Source organism: Trichechus manatus, unplaced genomic scaffold (assembly GCF_000243295.1).
Source record: "Trichechus manatus latirostris isolate Lorelei unplaced genomic scaffold, TriManLat1.0 scaffold00020, whole genome shotgun sequence".
Classification (NCBI taxonomy): domain Eukaryota; kingdom Metazoa; phylum Chordata; class Mammalia; order Sirenia; family Trichechidae; genus Trichechus; species Trichechus manatus.
In genome coordinates this window covers 18,255,248-18,278,787 of record NW_004443956.1, presented here as the reverse complement: position 1 = coordinate 18,278,787, position 23,540 = coordinate 18,255,248, and the positions used below count along the sequence as shown (strand labels likewise).

The 23,540-nt window shown below is 36.8% G+C and overlaps 1 protein-coding gene across 4 annotated transcripts in view; it reads left to right on the top strand.

Moving 5' to 3' along the window:
• PAXIP1 (PAX interacting protein 1) overlaps positions 1-23,540 on the top strand; it is a 64,506-nt gene that overhangs the window by 517 nt on the left and 40,449 nt on the right. For 2 of the 4 annotated variants that reach the window (XM_004372783.2, XM_023727974.1), the window contains exons 2-5: positions 4,412-4,546; positions 9,212-9,255; positions 11,638-11,701; positions 19,213-19,326. In XM_004372783.2, coding sequence (XP_004372840.2) covers positions 4,412-4,546; positions 9,212-9,255; positions 11,638-11,701; positions 19,213-19,326 — 357 coding nt within the window. Of the gene's footprint in view, positions 1-4,411; positions 4,547-9,211; positions 9,256-11,635; positions 11,702-13,456; positions 16,460-19,212; positions 19,327-23,540 lie in introns of those variants that run through there. The other 2 variants (XM_023727976.1, XM_023727975.1) reach the window with 2 other exon arrangements.

The window sequence follows — 23,540 nt, the reverse complement described above, 5'->3', positions numbered from 1 at the left end:
GCCCCCGCGCGCGTCGCCCTCGCGAGCCGGGAGCCCAGGCCTAGCGCCGCGAGGGTCGATCGCCACCTTGCCCTCGGTGGGGTGGCGGGACCCGGAGTCCTGCTGACTGGCGGGTAAGCCCCCAGCCTGGCGGGCCGGCATGGTCGCCACCTCGGCCCGCCTCCCGCTTTCGGCGCATTTTAGAAGCGGGATTCCGGCAGTGATGGCATCCTTTCAGCCTGCCTGGCTCCGGGTGTCTTGGCTCTCAGAGTAGTTGGTTTGAGGACCGATGAGATTACGGAGATAGTAGCCAGGAGCGCTGACCAGTATAGCTCACTTAGGGACCCGGTTTCCAAGCAGGTAGCTCACTTAGGGACCCGGTTTCCAAGCAGCTAAGCTGGAAAAGTTAGGTGTGTACCTAGTTTGGCCAGCCAAATGATTTTGGACATCTCCACCCGCTTGGCTTCGGTAATTTATGCGGATCTGAGAAGCACTTAGTTCACCACAAGTGTTTGTTCATGGGATGGGGGTTGGATTGATATTCCTTTATTTTCTTAATTGGGTGAATAAATATGGAATAAATGTGGAAAATACACTGGTAACACCATTATATTAAACTTTTTTTTTTGTAGTTTGGGCTCCCGTCAAAGAATATTGTGGGTTTTCCCAAGTAATACATCTATTTAATCATCAGGATGTTATTATTCCAGATGAGAATGAATTCTAGTTGAATGTCATCTTTTTGTTAATCTTCAAAGTATTTACTCATGTCAAGTTTAACAGTGGAATTATATTGCCTTGAGTGTCACATCAGTATCACAGCAGTAGTGCCAAACTTGGGGGAGAGCGTTGCAGGCAGAAAGAGCAGAACTTAGGCCTCTAAGGGTGGAGACCAATATTTAGCAAATGAACTTGGATTGTGTAAGAGGAATTGTGGAAGGCTGATGATCTTGGCCTTCTAGAGGTTTGTACATTAGTATCTTGATAGTTAAATTCCCTTGGACGACACCCAAGACAGATCCTTTTTTCACTGTAAATGTAGGATGAAGAGACTTGGCTTTGAATTGAAACAGGTGCTGAACCCAGAATGATCAAAATGAGTGCCTGTAATAATAGAAGCTTTTTCTAATATTGATAATTTCCCTCTCTCCCATTATCCTCCATTCTTCTCCTTCTTCTTCCCCTGTCCTCACCTCCACTCTCCCTTTCATTATGGGACTTTGGCTCTTAGAAGGAACTTGAACCAAATGTTACTTTAAACCCGGAACAAGCTGAACTGGAATCATATTTGCTCAACTACGAATCAAATCAAGTGCTTAAAAATGTTCTTGGCAAACCACTTTGATCTGAAACAGTATATTTTCTAAAAACATTAGAGCCAGAACATCCAATTGTCTGAACCTTATAAATATGGATTCAGAAATTTAAAATGTGTTTTACATTGAGTACTTGTCCAGCATTGGACTAAGTACTTGGTATAATTTAAAGGTGAACAAAGCATGCTACCTATTCTTGAGGACCTCACTGGTGGGGAAGGAAAGCACACCTGAACATATTAAAGCACAAGGTTGTAGTTATCTGCCATCAAGTCGGCCCTCTAGTCATGCATGGGACTGTTGTGATCTATAGGGTCTTCACTGGTGGATTTTTCAGAAGTGTATCACTAGGCCTTTCTTCCTAGTTCATCTTGGTCTGTAAGCTCCGCTGAAACCTGTTCAACGTCATAGCATATGCAGGCCTTCACTGACAGATGGGTGGTGGCTGTGCATGAGGTGCATTTGCCTGGAATGGAACCCAGTCTCCTGCATGGAAGTGGAGCATTCTTGCACTGAACCCCCACTGCCCCACATAGTATAAGGTAGTGGATGCTGTAAGAGGACAGATTCCTCCTAGGGTGCATAGGAGGAGGTATCACTGAAAGGTCACTAGTTGCTGTTTTAGTTTGGTCTTGAGCTAAGTAGAAGAGGGTGAAAGATATTTTTAAGTGGACTGTATATGCTAAGGAATGGAGGTATTAGCATATTTGGGATGATACTTCAGGCAGGTACCTGGAGCAGAGGAAAGAGACAGGAGATGAAATCTAGTAAGAAAGAGGTTCAGTAGTTTAGAGATTGAGAAGAAGCTGTTGGTTTTGACATCAAAGTCAGTGAAAATTAGTTTCAGAAGAGTGTTGGTGGAAGAGGCTAGATTGCAGTGAGTTGAAGAGTGAACAGGAAGTGAGGACGTGAAGACAGAAAGGTGAGACTATTTCAAGGAATTTGTCATTAGAAGGAAGCAGAGAAGGGAGACAGAGAGATAGGGCCAGAGGGTGGATATGTGCTTGCACAGGCATGTTGTATAAGGATGTGGGAGACTTCATTATTTATAGGTTGAAGGAACATAGTTCTAGAGGGGAGAGATTGAAATCTCTCAAGACTCCTAAAAAAGGAAATAGGACCAAACACACAGATAGGAGGGTAGATAAAGGAGTGCCTTTCTGTGAGACAAGTGGAATAGTTGTGTGAAGCTAAAGGTGCTTGAAGGTCAAGGGAAGAAAGAAAGATGTGGTGGTTCACATCTAGTGGCCATTGCTTTTTCATTTATTAAACACTTGATTACTAGCCAAAAGATTGGTGGTTTGAACCCACCCAGAGATAGCTCAGAAGAAAGGCCTGGCGATCTGCTTTCAAAAGGTCACAGCCTCGAAGACCTTATGGAGCAGTTTTAATCTGTAACATACGGGGTCGTCATGAGCTGGAATCAACTCAGTGGCAGTGGATTTGGGTTTTTGCCTTTATAGTGCTTATCTGTTATTGATAAAATAAGTTGTCCAACTTGTGGGTAAAATTAGCTATGTGACCACCTTATCAATTTCATACTTGGTACAAATTCTTACATTACTCAGCTTCTCTGATGCATTTGACTCTGTTGACCATTCTGTAACCCTTGCCTTGGCTTTTGTATACACTACTCTGCCCTGATTCTGCTCTCATATCTGCCTGTCCCCAAAATATTCATTATTGCCAGGGTTTAGCCTCCAGACCACTTCCCACTCTACACTCTGGCGGGGCTCTCATTCACTCTCATTGCTTTAGCCACTGTCTCTATATACACTGAGGATTCCTGATCAGGTGAGCTCCAGAGTTCTTCCTGGATACAACTGTCTCTTCCTGGGTTTTACACGTCACCTAGAGAACATGGAGCGCCCAAAACTAAACGTTTCTTCTTGCTTCCCCCACCCTTTGCTCTTCTAATATATTCTTCAGCATTTCATTCTTGATGGTTTTCTTGAGCTTACGCCCCCTTCAGTTACCTGGTATTGCTTGTTCTCCCACATGTTTCTTCATCTTGCTATCCCTAATGACATTCAGTTACCTGCCTCTTTCACCTGTTTATTCCAGTCGCTTCCTGACTGGTCTCCCGTCTCCAATCGTGCAGCCAGCCCAATCCATTCATCTTACGGCTGACAGTAATTTTTCTGTAACAAATCTGATTATGCCGTTTCCCTGCTTAAAATCCTTCAGTGGCTTTCCTCTAGATAATAAAATACAAGGGTTTTTTTTTTGCATGGCATGTGAAAAGGATCATTTGTGGCCTGATTACTAGTCACCTGCCTGGTGCCTTGAACATTGCTCCTTCCTCCAGGACATCTGTTTTTGCCTGGCTAATTCCTATAAGTTCATAAGGATTCTGCTTATATGTCCCCTCTTCCAGAAACTCCCTAACTGTGGTACCACCCATCCCCAAGCCTCTAAGTTTGAGATCCATGCTGGGTTTCATTTGTTTGTATAGTTCATTTGTCTTGAGGACAGAGACAATATCTAGAACCTACTTCTCAGAAGCCACCATTACTTAACTTTCTATTGTCCCCAAATGTTTCCTTGGCATGTTATTCAGAATAAAAGTTTATTAATGCTTGGTGGGAACATGGTGTGTTTTAATTAAAAATTCCCATTGTTCACAATAATTACTTGTATAAGTCAAGAATAAAACACGGTTTTCTAATTTCCAAGGCCAACTCTTCAGACAGGGATTGGACTGGACTGTGGGACACAAAGTGATACTCGTGAAGTGTGTGCCTCTTAGTCAGGTAGATATAAGAGACCAAAGGGGCAGCTTCTGTCCAGAGGTGAGATGGGAAGGCAGAGAGGGTTGGGAGCTGGTTGCATGGACATGAGGAATCAGGGGTGGAAAGGAGGAGTGTGCTGTCGCAGAATGGGGTGAGCAATTAGGGTCTCATAACAATGTATGTAAAAAGATTTTCTGTGGGAGACTAACTTGAAATGTAAAGTTCGTTTAATTATAACAGTAAAAAACATAGGAAAGAAAGAAAAGATCAAAATGTATGTGAGAAGAGACTCTGAAACTTGGTATTGAACATAGAGTAGCTAAAGCGAACAAAAGAATAAAACATACTGTTTTCTATTTTAATTTCTTTGGATTTTTTCTTTAGGTTATTCAGCTTCTAAAAGCTGGAAAAGCTAAGGAAGTCTCCTACAATGCCCTGGCCTCACACATCATTTCAGAAGATGGGGACAATCCAGAGGTTGGAGAAGCCCGGGAAGTCTTTGATTTACCTGTTGTAAAGGTCAGGAGTAAATAATTATAATTTATTTTATATATTTTCATCAGGATCTTGAAAGCAAATGCATTGAAATTTTGATGTAACCCTTTTCGTGGTCTTTGCTGAAGTACTGCTTTATGTGGAAAGTTGCCAAATGAGTGTAGCCCTTTTAACATCTTAGTCACCTACTTAGCTAAGGCACTTTAAGTTAGATCACAGTGTTGGAAGGTTTGTGTATATGCTAAGTAGTTCTAGATCATCCTGTATGCCCGCTGTAAGAGTGATTCCATTTTATCACTGCCTGTAAGCTCTCTCAGCTGAGGAAACTTGTCATAGGAAGTGGATCTGTTGCCTTGAATCAGACGAGCATTGGCAAATTCTCTCATAAGAAAGTATTTGATTCCAAAGGTAAGCTAAATCCTGTCAAGAAATAACTCCTGGGACAGGGTTACTCTCCATTCTGATTGTGGCTAGTGGTCCTAATTTCCAGCTAGAATAGTTGAAGGAGACTTTTGTCTCCCATCTACTTAGTTAAGTAACAGAGAGTACTTTACTCTCTGACAAGGTTCACACTGATCATTTGTAACACTGTCCACTTGGTGGCCATCTGCAACACTAGCCAGCTTGACCTATGGAGCATTCGTTTATTGTAGGAAGTGAGGGTCTCAGATGGTAGATGCATTATTTAGATTTTGGTGATCTGCTTACTGTGCTGTTCTCTTATTGCTGATAAAATTGAGTTGACTGTCATTAAATGAGTGTTTTTAAAATTTGTTAGTTTTGTAATTTTGATCTTCTATTTTAATTCTCTGTATTATATATTTGTTTAAAAATAGTTCTATACCACTAACTTTTTTTTAATTTTCTTCATGCTATTAAGTGCTTTGCTTTAGGAAAAAAAACAGTGTAAAAGTTACTGTGACTTAGTAACAGAGTGAAGTTAGGTTGGTGGCAGAGAAGTAGCTGGCTGCTGGGAAGTGGTGAATCTCACCAATATCCAGGGTCTTAAGTTCTGCTTTGCAGGCTTAGTTACTTGGTTTTTTAAAATAAACCCGAAAGTGGATCTGTCTCAAGAGATTATTCTGAAAACTCTCAGGAGACTGATGTGCATGGAATGCTTGTTTCAGCACGCCAGCTCACTCTCTGTGCAGATCCATTTGTGAAGACTGTTAGCAGGGTGCCTTGTCTGCTGTCTCATGCCACTTTGCAAGAGAGATAGACCTGCTACAGGGTGTTTTTGTCTCTGGTTTGCTTCCATTCTTAGATGTAGGGACCAGACCCCAGTTCCTTTCCCTGCCTACAAACTTTCTCTCAGGCTATTGTCTCATTAAAGTAACTTTGCATGTCTTGTGTAGATTTCACAATTGAATTTTAAAAGGGCAGCCTTATTAACAAATTTTGGGGGCCTAGGAACCCTGGTGGCAAAGTGGTTAAGAACTCAGGCTGCTAACCAAAAGGTTGGCGGTTCAAATCCACCAGCTGCTCCTTGGAAACCCTATGGGGCAGTTCTCCTCTTTCCTGTAGGGTCGCTATGATTTGGAAACGACTTGATGGCACACAACACACATAGGTCATTGTTGCCAGATCACTTACAACAGTGATTCTTAACGTGTGTGACCCCGAACCCCATTTTTGTAGTAAGTACTTTGTTCTTATTGTGCAGAAATGAAATTCGTATGTAAGATAACTTACCACATAATGTCAGCTATGCATATATGTATGTGTGAGGTAATGCGTGAAATGTAAAGAGGAAATAAAAGTTAATAAGTATATGTTTTAGTATCTAAATACTTGGGCACAGCTACGCTGGAGGACATAAGGAAGTAGTCAGATGCCGCTATATATAGGATCACTGTGAATGTGACTGCTGCAAATGCAGACTGATCCTCCTATCCCACAAATGGAGCTGCCAGCTGTGAGGTGACATTTCAGAATGGTGAACAGTCTTTGGTAAAGTTCTGAACTAAACAAAGTAGTCTTTTGTTTTATACAGTAGTTACATTCCTAGAAAAGTCAGTGTATAATAATGCTGTATAAAAATACCCACTTCCCAGCTTCTACAGTTATCAACGTTTTGCCTATCTAGCTTAATATCCCACTTCCCCCACTTTTGGCTGTAGTATTTTAAAACCAATCCCAGACATACTATTTGGTCTATAAATATTTCAGCATCCCAGCCTGCTTTTAATTTGTGGCAGCACCTGTACTGTCCGGTGACTGGTGTTACTTTGTGGGGTTATATGACTTTTCAGAGCTGACCTAACAGTTTGTGTTCATTCCACGGTAGTTAGGTACACCCTATTATTCTTAATCTGAATTAACCTACTAGGCCTGTCTTATTTTGGATCTCTCTGCTAAGAATTGAGTCTGAATTTGACTGAAGAGTGAAGCCTGGTTCCCTACGGGTATATCCCTTGGCTTTTGCCTTGGAATTAAATTTGACAACAGCATTTTTAAAATAAGGCATCTGTATGCATGATGACAGTTTATCCATCATTATAGAAAATGAGGGATTTTACATACTTGAATTTTATAGATTTTAAAACTTGTTTCTTTAGGCACCAAAATCTTTTAAATAATTTTTTTATAGAAATGTGTTTCTCAGTGGCCTTAGGGCATCATTGGAAATGTTAATTATGCTGACTTATAGTAGTGGGTTTATTTTTATATATTGTTATTTGCCTTTGGGACAAATAGCACCTTATTACTGTGCTTTTACAGTTTTTCATTTCTGCTTTATTAGTGTGTCCTCCTCAGTTTTGCATTATTTTATCTGAATTTATCTGAATGAAGGCCTCAGAGTGATTATACTCTGTTTGGACTTTATTATAGCTAGACCAGCGATCTAAACTGGGATACCCATCCATCTCACTCCTACCCTAGCCTCTGGAGGGGAGACTTGCCAAGGTGTATGCTATATGGATCACTGTAAAGGGATCGATTTCTTTATGTGGTCCTTCCTAAAACTGCCGGAGTATACCTGTGGTCACAACAGCCCTCCTCCCACTTTACACAGGAAAAGGCATAACCTCACTGCCCTAGGCTGAGAAGATCTCCCTGCACACCAAAGGGATCATTGGAAATAATGGTTTCAAAAAAGCCTCCCTTAGTGTGATCAGTCGTGAAACTTTAAACTCTGAGGGTCTTCTGTGTGTTCCAATTAAGGATAGACCTTGGCCCACGTGGAGATGTTCTGAATTCAGAAGAGTCAAAGCCAACATAGGTTACTGGTGCTGGCCAGTTCTCCTAAATTTAACTGGAATTTCTCCAGAACTATGTTAAGATATATTGGATAAAACACATGGATAGAAACCTTAAGTGCTTTCTTTCATATATGGTGTACTTTATTCAATAAGTTTGTTAAAACTGTTGGTAAAATTATCAAGTCATCATGAAATAGTTATCCCAAGTATTGCCAATCTTTTTTTAATTTTATAAGATGTTTAATATTCCTATCCTCTGTTAGCAGCAAATAAGCTTATTTAAACTTAAGCTGAGAATTTTTAGATATCACCTAAAAATGATGACAAGCATACTTATTTTCTAAGATTCTTTGAAGGTGTACATGAGCAAATTGGAAACCTTGGTGGCATAGTGGTTAAGAGCTCATCCGCTAACCAAAAGGTCAGCAGTCTGAATCCACCAGCCGCTCCTTGGAAACCCTGTGGAGCAGTTCTACTCTCCTGCAGGGTCACTATGAGTCAGAATCAACTCCACGGCAGCGGGTTTGTTTTTTGGTTTGAGCAAATTAGTTTGAAGTTCATTAACTTGGAATGTAAGTAGCATGAGAGGAAAGACGGTTTATCTTGTTTACTGTATATCCCCAAGACCTTGCACTATCTCTGGCACAAAATAAATTCTCAGTAGATATTTAATGAATGAATTGATGGAGAGTGATAAGTTTGTAGATACATGTTTCAATTGGGTGAAATTTCTGGAAGTCAGCCAGCTAAATGAGACATTACTATATTTTTACATGATAATTTTGTGAGCAAATAATAAGTGTGATTTTTTTTTAATTAAATATAAAAATGGAGGAGATAATTTTTCAAAAATGCAAGTTACCTGAAAAGGTAGTCATTAATCTGAGGTTTTATAATAAATCTTAGTTTTGGAATTCATAAAATGACTACCAGACAGAATAAATTTTGTGTTTTACAAACATTATATCTACTTGGCTTCGCTAAAAAAAAAAAAAAAAAAGTAAACTTCATTTAAACTACAACAACGCTAAAAAAAAAAAAAAAAAAAGAAATCTCCTGTGTTTAGACTTCATCGAATTCAGGATTCAAGAAGGGAACTTAAGAGGGCCGACTTTATTCCATGGGTGGAGCGGAGCTAGTGGTGGGACAGACTGGGTAGCAATGCCACATCCCTCTGGTTCTGAGGACAGTTTTCCTGCTGGCCTAGAGGCTTACGCAGTTATAAGTATGTAAACCGCAAATTTAAATTTCTGTATGGAGTAATTTTTTAAAAAATCAAGTAATGCCTAATTCTATAGTTGGACTTTTTATTTTGGACATTAATTAACTAATCTTTAACTGTGATATTCCTGCTACCTGAGTATTCATAATTGTTATCTGGATGTTTTATAGCCTTTTAATTTCTATGAGCAGTGCTACTAAAGTAATGTCACTTTGATTATAAATTGAAAATGTGTTTTGATCAAGTTAATATTTTGTTTTTCAGCCTTCTTGGGTGATATTATCCGTTCAGTGTGGAACTCTTCTGCCGTATCCTTTTTTGGGGGAGGGAAGAAAGGAAAGGGTAGCTCCTAGTGTAAAATTGAAGTGATACTTAATGCACAGGGGGTTTATTAGTTAGGGTGAATTGTGTTGTCTCCACTCTGTATCCCTCCTATTTTCTATCCTGTGTCAAATTTTATGTAACTGATCCTTGTCATTACTCGTGTAAAAAGGGGAGGGCCAGCTATGTGGACATAGCTCTAGGCTAGGACCACTGAGGCACAAATTCTAGTTCTTCTACTACTCAGCTTTAAAATCTTGGGCAATCTGCTTCTCTGGACCTTAGTTTTCTTATCTGAAAAAGATAACTTTTATGTTGTGTAGCTAGACAGTATATTTCTAAAATTCTAGACCAAATCATGAATTATTTGAAGGGTGGATTGGGGAAGACAGCATCAGAGGAAAATGTTTAGTTTTATAATATACACTGTTATTCTTTTTAATTATACTAAATAGAAGGTTTATAAATTCAGTAAACATGTAAACACCTGCTGTGGGCTGGGTGCTGAAAATATAGTGTGAACAGGACATAATTTCTGCCCTCAAAGAGCTTTCTCGCATGCACGCCTGCACTCATTCGTTCAACATTTCTTAAGTGTGACTGTCCCATGGACTGTGCTAGATGTTAGGAGTGAGGCATTTTGCAGGCCTACTGTTTACTATTCTAAGTCTGATGGCTCCTATTTCATTATGAAAGTATGAATCTTCATTTTCTGGAGATTTACTCTTGAGCATAACTCGAATTTGGAAATCTTTTTTTAAAGAGTATTTAATACCATACAAATCTGGGTGAGAGATTCTGTCTTTCACCGTATTTTATTTCGCAGCTATGCAAGGCAGTTCCTTTGAATGCATTTATTACCTATGGAAGTAATATGGATGGAAGGAATCTTATTATAATTAAATATTTATAGGGGACCTCAAATGAACAGAAAATAGCTCTTTAAATGCAGTTCTTGGATTTTGTGCAGAACATTAGCAACTCCAACTCAAATATTCTAAGATTTCTCATATGAAAGTTGAAGGAAATCAGTTCCCAGTGTTGGTTTTTTTCCTTGTTTATTTTGGGGGGTGGAGTGGGGTGAGGGGTATATTTAGGTTTTTTTGTTTTATTTTTGCTTTATAAGAGCAGGTTAAAAAAGATTAGGAGTGGAATGGGTATTTTTGAAGAGGCTAGTTCTTCCTGTTCTGGATCATTAACTCCACACAAGAATTCCTTCAGAGCTTGTCATCTCCTTTGAGCTGTTACTTGCCTCTCCTAAAGAAGCCTAAAGGAAACAGAAAAGGGAACCTCCAAGACTCTGGTAGACAACATATGCTGAGATTTGCCTTTGCCAGTGTTTCCCCCAAGTCTTTGGAAATATAAAATCCATGATCTGTTTAGTAGGAAGATGGAAACTAATCTTGGGATAATGGGGTGGTTTGAGTCATGTTTGAGTCTACAGTTTATTACAGTCAGGAAATCTTTATAAGATTTGTCAGTATACTTGTATAGGAAACTTCAGAATTGCAATAGAATTTTCAGTCTGTTATGTTTTTCTTAATTCACCTGTCTAACATACAGTTTTCACCTGTCAGAAAAGAGAAGTAATTCTTTAACCCATTTTGAATTCTAGACACTCCAAACTTCAAAAAAGTCATTGTGTTTGTTTTGAATAGACTATATAGTGCAGGCTCATAGAGCCCATGTCTACCATATTTATAGCCATGTTCTAAGTGTCTAGCACATAGTAAGCTTTCAGTAATTATGCTGAATGGATTTTAGAAATCAGAACTTTAGAACTGGGAAGGATCTTGGAAATTACATATTCCAACTCACGGTTTAACAAAGAGGAAACTGAAGCTCAGAGTTGTCTTGCCCAAGTTCACAAAGTTAGTGGTAGTAATAAATCTAGAACCTCAATTCTTTCATAAAGGATTCTTTCTACTATATCACAGAAGTAATCACATTAACCTTTCATTCTAAAATAAATTTTAAAAACATGTTTTAATTTGTAAAATGATTGTTATATATGTGTATGTGTGTGTGTGTATGTGTATATAATAAGCTAGCTATCAGAGACCAAATGCTTTTCCCTGTAACTATATTATACCCATTGATAAGTGGAGAGATTGAATTTTAAAATGTACTTCATAGAAAACCTCTCAGTTCTCTTTGTGCTCCTGTTTCTCTTTATTCCAGTCTGCTTTGTATTCTTCTGTGGTCAGCTTAAGGCTGTCTCTTTCCTAAATGGATTGACTGCGAGGGAGGGAGGGAGGGAACTGGGCAGGAAGCAGGTAATGTTCACATGGGCAAGTAAGATGTGTCTGTTAGTGAGGGACAGGTTGCACTAATCTTATTCCATTGTAATCTTAATAACTATAAAACAGAGTAAATGGTTTTTCTCCAGAGTCATGTCAGATTTTTTTTGGAGTCACTGCCTGCCTTTCTCAGGTAAGCATGATTATAATTAGCCTTGTATTATGTACACATAAACTTCTGAGTTTTTATATGATTGGATTTATGACCTATTTGATAACCAGTTTTAGAGAAGCTATTGACTAAACTGACTGCATATTCAATATGAACTTATGACATACTTATGATTATTTAAATATTCATGCTTATTTTTAAGATTAAAAGTTTTTAACAGGTGATAATTGTCCTCTCTAGTCTTAAAAATTACAAAGATTTAAAACTTGAATATGGAAAAAGTGTTGAAAATGAAATTGAAAGATGACAAAATTCCGTCAGAATTAGAGATAAAGAATTAATTTTCTTAGTAAATAAAGGTGTTATACAGATCAATAAGAGAAAATAATAAGGATCTCAGCAGATAAGTCAAAGAAGTGAATTTATAGTTCATAAAGAGAAACTACATATAGCAAATAAGTATAACAAAACGTTTGATACAGGTTTATAATCAAAGACACGGTAATTATAATAGCAGTGAGATAAAAATTTTTGCTTATCCAATTTGTAACAGCATACTCAATGCTGGTGGAGATGTCTAAGACAAACACTCCTACCTACTGCTGGCGGGAGTGCAGATCAGTGTAACAGTGTTCTAGAAAAGTTTAGCAGTATCAGGGGTCTTCAAGTACTCATTCCGTTTTCCCCTGCAGTTCTCTTATGTTTAGAAATCTATCCCAAGTTGATAGAAATAAGGACAGATTGATGCATAAAAGTGTTCAACACAGCATCATTATATAAAAGGGTAAAATTGGACATGATCAGATTATCCAGTATTTGGGAAAGGTTAAGAAACCTCTTGTATATACTTATACAAGAGTCTAGCTGTGTAGCCATTTTTTAATTATATTTTATGAAGATATATAAAGACATCAAAAATGTTTTAAGTGGGGAAAAAAGCAAAAGATATATAATAGGTATGATAATATTATATCAACCACATAAAGCAGGAAGTATCTGAAAGGGGGACCAAAGTGTTAACAGTGGTTAATTCTGGGTAGTGAGAGAAGTGATTATTTAATTTTTTTATTCTGTTCTCCCAAGCCCTTAGTTAAAAAAAAAACCTCAAACCATAAAAACTATTTTAAAAAATTAAGCTTGTACTGTTACGTTTGTTTTAAAAATTACATAGAATAATTTATTTAAAATTAGTGGTTATTGAACAGGAAAAAAACCACAACATAGAGTGCTGTCATTTTGACAAAGGCCCAGTCCCTAATCTGTAATTTTGATATTCTCAAGAAGATATTTTTGAGATAGTATTTAGTCCTCCATCACTTCTGAAAGCTTTGAGAGAAATGAAATACGCTTTGATAAGTGTCTTAATTTTTTTGTTACTTCTCTGTAATAGAGGTTATAGAACCAGGTCATATTTACTTTAACACTGTTAGATTTTAGGGCGGACTCAGCTTTTAGTACAGATGATATTACCAACCTAAATTTGATGCCGTCTTTGTCCAGTCAATAAGTTAGTTTAACAGTGGTTACTATGCTTTTGTTTTTTGTGTTATAAATTTTGGAAGTTCTTTAAAATGATAAAATCCTCTTTTTTTTTTTTTTCCACTTTCTTTTTCTTGCTACATAAATTTGGTGGAGATTCTTAAAGAAGCAAAATTGACTCCCCCTCCCCCCTTAGGAACAGCAATTTTGTTGGTATTTGTATTTTTCAGTGTTTTTCATGTCGGTTATAAATGTGTATTTACATGATGATGATGATGATGATGATGATCTTTAAAGTTGGCTAAAATGAAAATTTTTTTATCACTAGGTGCTATGATTACATGTAATTTTTATTGTTTTCCTTATACTTCTCTGTATGTTCCAAATTTACAGTAAACATCAGAAAAGTGTTAAAATTGAAAACATTTTATTACTATATTGCTTATGCATAAACACAATGTACTTGGGCTAAAATGTGAATTTTTTTAAATTATATTTCATATTGATTGGATTTCTGGGCTTCAGATTCAGAAATCCACTACCCAGAGAGGATTCAAATTGAATGAGAAAGCAAGAGGGAAAGATGGGCCATCGAGAGTTGGGGTGGGTGCAGAGGAGCACTGTGGATATTCTTCAGGGATCTAGGCTTAGCAGACTTGACTTGGGGAAATGAATAATAAAATAAAAAGTATGTGTATAAGATAATTAGAGGGTTTTAAATTAGGTAATTAGCTATTATTAAATGCTAACTGAGTTTAGCACTAGGTGGAATATTTTTATTCTTGGAGAGAAAAAAAACTAATAGTTATATTTGACACAGGTTATACCAGTTGCCATTGAGTCAGTTCTGACTCATGGTGACCCCATGTGTGTCAGAGTAGAACTGTGTTCCACAGGGTTTTCAGTGGCTGATTTTTCAGAAGTAGATCACCAGGACTTTATCCGAGATGCCTCTGGGTGGACTTGACCTCCAACCAGTTGAGTGCACTAACCATTTGCAAAAGACTATTATATAAGATACGTATAAGATTATAGTATATATAATACATACTATATGATATGCTGAATCTAGTGGCACAGGTATTAGTATATGAGTTCAGAAAAGGAAGGCATTAACATGAGCTGGAAAGGTTAGGAGAGACTTGACAGAGGATGTAAGATTTGAATTGGATCTGAAAGAATAGGCAAGATTAGTAAGAATAGGATACAGAGGGAGGGCATTCCATGTAAAGAAAAATTGAAGGAAAAAACAGGAAGGCACATGTGGCTCATTTATTAGGAGATTGATGTCAGAGCTAAGATTATATATTTGGGTATAGAGCCAAAGGTTGGGTAGGTAGATGGGTAGAGAATATGGAAAACCTTGAAATCTAAGTATGTGAGTTTGAGCTTGATAGAGTAGTCAACAGGATGCTTCCTTTATTTAATTTTAAGTTACAAATGTTTGCATTGAAAAATTTTGAAAACACAGAAAAAAGTAGTAGAGAATCACCTGTGATCATTGTAGGACAAAGTGGTCATGGAACTTGAGTGTGACATATGAAGGCAGGGTAGAGATTGGAGTTTTGGCAAGATGGAAATTTGCAATCTTTTTTAGACTTCAGGTGAAGAAGATGTGGATTAAGGTTAGCACAGTGTAAATGAAGGTATAAAATGGAAACTAGAAACAGTTTGAAACACATTGAATTTGGGGTGTTGATCAGCTATCCAAATGGAAATCTCTTGTAGGGATTTGAAGATACAGTGTCGTGAAGGTGCTGAGAATTACTAATTCCTCCAAAGGATAGTAGAGGTAAGAGCAGATAACCAGGAATAGAGCTTTGGGTAATATACGTAGTTAAGGAGATTTGAAAAGAAAAGGAATTTGAAAATAAATGGAGACTGTTGGAGACATAGAATTTTATTTTTAGAAGCCAAGGATAAAGTCAGACTTAATCATTTTCATTTTTATTGTTGACAGTAGCAATGGCCCAGGTAAAGTTTCAGAGCATGAATTTGTAACAGAGAGGTGTACATAGTCCCATGTGTTCTCTCAGTCCTGTTCTGTAACCCAGGAAAAAAAGATGATGAAAAGTGACACAGGACTCGGCGACCATACTTAGGGGTCTACGGAGATCTTGGGTTCTGGACTGAGAAGACACAGCAGTATAGTTAGCGGAGGGTGAGGGGAGAATGGTGATCCCGTGAAGAAAAATGTTATAGGTGAGGAAGCTGTGGCCAGAGAACATTCATGTCTAGATTCTTGAAGGAAGAATAGTGTCATTTGATTATGAGGTCTGGGAAGTGTCCCTGCTGGTGACACACGGAGTGCAGACACTGCTCCCCAGCTTTCAGTTGAAAAGGGGAATTTTATGTAGGTGCTAAAATCATTGAGGGGAGCGGCTGGGTCTATGGTAGACATAAAGAACTTGAATTTAGCATGAGCAATTTCGTTGGGTAACAAGAATCAGAATTTGATACGATCTTTGTGAATCATTTATTGCACTTACTATCACAGTCTATCACTTGTGATGAATTGAAGCCCCCAGTGTGTAATATAGCAGGGTAACATACAAAGCCCTGCTTTTACGTTCAGAAAGATTGTTCAGATATGGATAGGAAGATCTTACCTGACAGTAGTTGATATGAAGAATCCTGGAAATTTTAGTTGTGCATTGGGAGGCAGTAATGTTTTGTGGTTACTAACAAATGTTCGTTCATTTTTAAGATGTATTATCAAACATACGTATAGTGTATAGCTAAGGGACTTTGGTTCAACAAATACTTCCTTTGTGTCAGAAACAATGCTAGGGGTTAGGGATACAGATAAAGATGCAACTTCTCCCCTCAGTAAACTTAAAGTCTATAGGGGGAGATAGATGTGAACAAATACAGTATATTGTAACATGTGCAAAAATAAAAGTGGGTGCTAAGTATAGAAATAATACAGAGGAGGGACGGATAATGATTGCTAACCATTGCTCTGTTCTCTGCACTGATCAGAGACTGTCTGAGGTACTGGTACCTTTTTTTGAATGCTAGAACACCTGTGTGTGCGCACACACATACACGCATGTACCAGGCAGGACTCCGCCTTTAAAAAAGGAATGTTTGCTTGGTGGTTCTTAGTGACCCTTCTGTCTTTTCCCCTGTCAGGGTGTTGATACAAGCTGGAGCTCTTTGTTGGAGTCTTCCAGAGATCTCCCAGGGAGAGGTAGGGAAGGGAGATTGTGCCAGCAGAAGTTGGAAAGCACAGAGACCATCTGCCTTCTTCTGACCCGGTATTGATGCAGGCTGAGGCCCTCTGTTGTAATGTGCTGGGTAGGTTTCTGGGAATAGGTCAAGAGTGTAATGGAGAGCCTGGCCAGGGTCATAATTTAAATCTAGAAGATGAAAAATAAAAGTCCTTTCCATTTCTGCATCTCAATCAACACATATTTCTTGACTGCCTACCCATGTGCCTTGCACTGTACTAGGTACTATGAAAGATATCCAAGATGTTTAAGACATAATTCTTATCCAAGACTTTAGTCTTCAGTAAGTAGCATTATAGTTCATGATACTGAACAAGGAGAAATCCATGCACGCTAGAATCAGGGAGGGTTTTATTAGGGGTGGTCAGACCTGAAAGAGAAAGGAGGACATTCCTTTGGTATAAAGGAAAGCATCTATTTAACAGGGGAAACAGAAGAAATGAAAGTCCACAGCTTCTAGTTTCTTAGAGTGTAGTGGGGGGAAAGACAGGTAAGCATACAGTTATATGGTGTGATAAGTATTTAGAATTTTGTATAGCATGCTGTGGGAATATAGTGTCAGTGATACCTGAGCTGAGTCTTGGAGGAGCAGGAGTTGAGGGCTGAGTACTGCGTGGAGACAGAAAGCAGAGCATGTTTGAGGAATGTTGTTAAATGTGGTTGTAGTTGAAGGTGCATGTGGGAAAGCAGTTAGTGAACAAAAGGCGGTGGTAAGGAGTCAAGTCATGAAGGGCCTTAGACACCATTTGGAAGCTTTTTGGATTTTAGCCTTAAGGCATTGAGGAGACATCAAAGCTTTGTTAACCAAAATGATAAGACCTGTGTTTTAGAAAGATTGCTTTAAAAAAAGAAAAGCACTTTTCCCCAATTTTAAAACTAATGATCTTGAAAATTTGGAAAATACAGAAAAGTATAAAAATGAAAATAAAAATGTCCCCATAATCATATCACCCTAGATAACTATTGTTAACATTTTGGTGTGGAAAGAGCATTCCTAATAATTAATTAATGTTGATACTCATTCAGTGAGCTGGTATGGTTTTTAGAGGTCATTTAATCCAGACGTACTTCGATGAAGAATCTGGTTCATGGACGTTTTCCGAGCTAAGATGAGTTTGTTGTGGGAGACACAGTACTGCCTCCCAGTCCCCTTCTTCCTTCCTGCCTGGTGTTCTTTCCACAGCAACATAGTGCACCCTGTTGAGATCTACGCCTGTGGCATAGGCCACCGATGCTATAGGACTATATTTACTGCAGTCAGTAAAATAAAGATAATACTTAATTGACTTATGGCCAAATCTTGGTAATAAAGGCATATCTAGATTATGTTTTTTAATTTCACTTTTAATAAAGATTAAGTAATGATTCATTAGATTAACCTATATTATCGCAATTCAGTCTCAACTCTCCAAATGCTGCAGGATATAAATGTTTTTTCAAAAGTCTCTAATAAAATGACAAACCTGATCTAATCTACTGAAATGTGACGTCGACTTACTAAATTAAAAAGATATAAAATAATGATTTTTAGAGGTGATTTTATAAAATTAACATGATCTTAGGATTCATAGAGTAGCGTGGAATGCGAAATCATTTCTTTAAATATTTGTGAGATGGATGAGAGTAGATGTATGTCAGAATTTTGGCAAACTGAATAGTGGCAATTAAAAAAAGACATTAACCTATTTATCAATACGTTTTAGAATGATAACAAGACAGTTCAAGATTTTTCAACAGTCATAATCCTCAACAATAAATTTATCCAGAAAGAAAATGCACTTGGTTAAATGATTACCTTAGAATTAACATACCTTTGTTTTTCTTAAATGTTTCTTTTGCCTTTCAGACTCTAAAGTTTTAACTGTAGACATTATTTTTGGCTTTGCTAATAGTGACTGTCCTTAGAGAAGCAGTATCGAACAGTGGAAAGATACAGTTTAGAGTTAGACCCGGGTTTAGACAGGCCTGGGTTTAAAAGCCAACTTTTCCAGATTTTAATTCATCTTGAGAAAATTACTTAACCTGTCTGAGTTTGTGTCCTTGTCTCTAAGATGGGACTAATGAGTCCTGTTTCTCATGGTGGTTGTAGGGATTAGGAATATATATAAAGCACTTGGCACAGTTCCTGGCACATAGTAGGCAGGCAATAAATGGTAGCTGTTCTTATCATTATAGTGAAAGCCTGTTTTAAAACATAAACCATCATATCTGGAGTCTTTACTTCATCATTATGCAAGCATAAGAATTATTCCTTTTATGCTTGTCTTTTCTTTGTGTTAAATAATATTTACATTTTCCCCTGCACTTACAAACAATTGTATTTTTATGTTTTTATTTTATCCATTTCATAATTAGTATTTGTTTTCCATTAGTGATTAAGGAGTTTCTTAAATGTGGTTTTGATATTGCTGTTGTATTTAAACAGTTTCAGAAATTACACAAATAGAGGCTGGAATGGTGTACTGGTTCTTCCCCCTGCCCCCCACCCCCGACTCCCCCATCATTTTTGTTACAGACTGAAATAATCCTCCATTCAGTCTTTGGAATATAAGTATTTTTGATTTGTTTGGTGACAAGACAAAAAAAAGATTTATATCTATAAAACTATCATGACAAGAATATAGTTTTTATTATAATAATAGCTAAAAGCTTATCTGTTTTTCCCACTAAGACCCTTAGGTTAATTTCATTTAATAAAGCAGAAAAGTAGATAAAGCAAAATAGTTAGGATATCACAATGTGTTCTAATAATAAAGTAAAAAGATAAATGCACAGAGATTAAAATGTACGATAAAGCCCTGTCTTCTCACTTTCTACCAGGTGTCATCTGAAGACCGAAGTGCTCTGTGGGCTTTGGTTACATTCCATGGTGGGGAGTGCCAGCTGAACCTCAATAAGAAGTGTACACATTTGATTGTTCCAGAACCAAAGGGGGTAAGCATCTCATGTACGTTCTCTTTTTATATGCCATTTAAGTATTTCCAGAAATCAGGTGTCTTTTTTGAACTCCTTTTAAATTAATTATTAGATTCCACTTGCAAAAGCTTATTCTGTTAGTTTTTATTATTTGTACCCAGCTTAATTTCACAAAGGAAATGAGATCATTGTAAGTTATATTATGAGCCTAATGTAACTTCTAAACACAGAGAAATTTGCCTTTATTTCATGGGGGAAATAGGAAACTTTTTTTGAAATCTCTAGTTTATTCTTTCAAATCCAGTAAAACTTCAGTTCATTTTCATGTATGGAAAAAATGTATTAAGTTAGTCTTCAGAGTTTTTTATAGGACCTTGTGCTGGGTATAGTTATAAACACGCGTTTGGTAAAGTTTTTAACACATTGTCTTCTTTTAGGCATCTATAACAGTAACAACTAAATTTATCTTGACAAGAGCAAGGCTTTTATCCCTAAGCACTGGTGTGACCACAGGGATCTTGGTTCCTAAAATGTGGTCGCTGCATCAGCAGGGTAGCATCACCTGGGGACTTGTTAGATCTGCAGATGGTCCAGCCCTCCCCAGACTGACTAAATCTGAAACCCTGGGGGCCCGAGCCCAACAACCTGTGGCCCATCAAGCCCTCCAGGTGATTCTCCTGTAGACTGCATTTTGGGAACTGCTGTTCTATGGAAATCAATTTCCCCTCCATGACTAATTAATAATTTTGATAACCAAATATATTTATATTATGACAGCCTTTGACTAGTTAATTTTTCCACCTGTCAGTCATTGCCATCATCTTTTTGTTGTTGTTGTTGGCCTTCAATCTGAGTCAACATTATCACTATTGTATTTCATCTTAGTGCATAGAATCACAAAAGTAGAAGAAAGGAGTTTTCTGTATATGGCAAGGATACTGAAGTAAAAGAGAGTGGAAGACTGATACAAATCCTACCCAGCCAAGAGCCTATTCCATTTTATAGAAACTTGGAAACTATGCGGAAGCGATTCATAAATGTCATGTAAATTGTGGTCCTTACAGATCATCCTGCAATTTACATGTGTGCTATTCATCATACTAGTTTCCTGACAGTAAAATAAATTTGAGCCAGTGAGTTTGGTTGTGACTTAGTATTATTAAGCCACACAATCCAAAAACAATTCTCTTCTGGGAAAGTTTATTATATGATTCTTTAAGTAAAAAATTTAGGTTTTGCATACAATTCTGCAGAGCAATTTAAGCAATTTATTACTGTTAAGTGATAAGTAATATGCTTTGGTTATATGGATATTAAACAAGATAGTATATGTATATATGCACATATATAGAGAGAGCATGGAATTATAATTCTTTTATGCAACTCATTTAATCTTCATCCTTAATTTTATTTATAGTTATTTATTAGAAAAAAAGATAAGCCTTTTTTGCTTTTCCAGTTTTAATTTCTCAGTTTTGAAAGAACTAATTCAATATAAGGAAAAAGGTATTAATACTTGAGTGTTTACTGCATTTATTCTGCAATGGTAAAAACTTGTTAAAACCAGATTTATAAACTTAATGAAAATAGTAATAAACAACATTCATTATTGAGCACTTACTAAATACTAGTAATATTCATAGCATGTTATAAAGTAAGTCCTGCTGTCACCATGAAGAAACTAAAAGACACAGAAACAACATTTCTTTCTGTAACAAGTGTTCTGTAATACACTTTACTGTTCCTAAATAATTTTTAAGAAATCATAACACCCACTTGTAAAATAAATAAAAATAAAACAATAAAAAGTATATATAATAGTTGAATACTCAAGCACAGCTATACTAGAAGACATAATGAAGTAGTAAGATGTTTATATGTTACTATGTATGTGTTTACATATGTATATATATAAATGTATCTGTATATACATATGTAGATATACATATCCAGTTGCTGTAGAGTTGATGGCGACTCCATGTGTGTCAGAGTAGAACTATACTTCCCGTAGGGTTTTCATTGTTCAGTGACATGATTTTCCAAAATGGTGACGAACTCTTAGTAAATTTTTGAACAAAACAGAAACAGTCATCCTTTGATTTTTTTTTTTTTTTTTTTGGGGTAGCTGCTTTCCTAGAAAATTAGTGTATATACAACCATATATTTATCTCTGTGACTATCTGGTGGTACATCAGAATGTTGTATGCAAGATAATTCTTCAACTGTATAGGATTTCTGGGGCATTCTAGAACTTAGCATCCTCAGCACCTCCTCGTGCCCCTCAGTTTTTGTGACAAAATAATGCCTTCATAGATTTCCACAACTGTAGGGGATAGTAACAGCCCGTTTAGAATCGCTGAGTAAGTCTCTGAACTAAAAAGCGGTGGAGTTAGAATTTGTACCCAGGTCTGTCTGCCGTCTATATCTAAGATAATATTGTTACTTTTGAGATATTTTACAAATAGATTATGATAGACCATGTTGCCTCTAGTTCAGTTTGTAGGTTGATGATTTCTTACTTCAACTCCCCTTTTCCCTGATTCTCCCACCGAATTGCCTATAAGGACAAGAGTCCCCAGTCAGAAGAACTAGAGGCAACCATATGATCTGGCATAGTCTATCTATAAAAACAAAACGTTTTGAAGTTAATGTATATCATTACTAGCCATTATGTTCTTAATTCATGATTGTATCTTTGGCTTATAAAACTAAGTAACTATAATATTTGAAATTAAAGCCCTTTAAAGAGACTGAGGTTTGGTCATTTTGCAAGTACTTAAATCTGTTCAGACATGAATTTTTAAATGCACTAATAATGATCTTAAATAGTTTACAATTTGCAGATTGTATTAGTGCTGAAGAGACTAGCTGACTACAAAGAAAAATAAACAGCATCTCTTCTTAAAGTAAATTAATGTTTTTGCATTTTGTTAATGTGTGAATGGCATAAAGAAACTATGTTTTATACTCTTCAGTTTATAAAACGTTTTAATTTCAATTGAGAAAGATGGAGGAATTTATACCTTAAAAGCAGCAGAAACAATGTTTAATTATTGGCAGGAGGAGGATGGTTTGTAGCATTTGCACGTTTCTGAGTGTAAATACTTTCAGTGTGGCTAATTACAAGCTGCCAACTTGATGTCATTAAACAGGAAGTTGAAATTGGGAAGAGATCTGCACAATTACCTAACCCCAGCACATCACTGGTTATGCCCCCTCAACCGTCTTAAGACTTCACAGGCACATTTTACTTACCACTATTGACTCCTAAGGTCCATGACATGTAGTAATTTATCATTTTGAGGATTCAAGAATTAGAATAATTTAGCTGGTAAATTAGCTCAGGCCAAAGGCATTTAAAATTGCTTTGCTCTTAAGTTGTTTAAGCAGTAACTTTTTTTTTTTTTTTTACACAGTAACTGTCTTTAAGTGACAAAAACTATTTGTGGAAAGTGAGAGAAAACTTGAGTGAAATGTGATTTTTATGATAAGGAATAAAATATTTTATCATCAAGGATGTGGGTATAAATTGGAGTGGTGCCTTTGGAGGGAAGTGTAGTTATAAATGTAAAGCCTTAAATCTCATTACTTTTCAAACCTGCAGTCTAAAACCTAGGAATTTACTATATATAAATAATTAAGAATATATGTAAAGATTTAACTAGTTTTTCATAGTAACAAAACATTAGAAATAAAGTAAATGACCAACATTAGGGGATTGGCTAAATTATACAAGGGAATAGCGTGCTTATGTTAAAAATACTGTACAACTGTAGAATGATTTTTTAGACTATTGGAGGAATTTTAACAAGGTCTGTGTGTGAGATTGTATTAAGAAGTCATTGTTAATTGCATTGGGTATGATAGTGGTGGTGGTTTAAAAAGTCTTCATTGATATCTTTATCAGTGCATAGTGAAGTATTTATGGGTGAAATAAGATGGTGTTTGGGATACTCCACACGAAAACAGTCATGATGGAGATGGATGAAATAAGATTTGCAAAAGGTTACCAGTTATTGAAGCTGGGTGATGAGTCCAGGGGATTAATTATACTGTCTTCCTCCTTTGTGGTATGTTTGAAAATGTACATTTAAAAAACTTAAATAAGTGCCGGCATAAAAGTATACATAATGACATAGATGTTGTTCACAATATATTAAATGTAAGAAGCACATTATAAAGTATTTGTATACTGTGAGAATGATTCCTCTCTTCATTCTTTTATTTATATA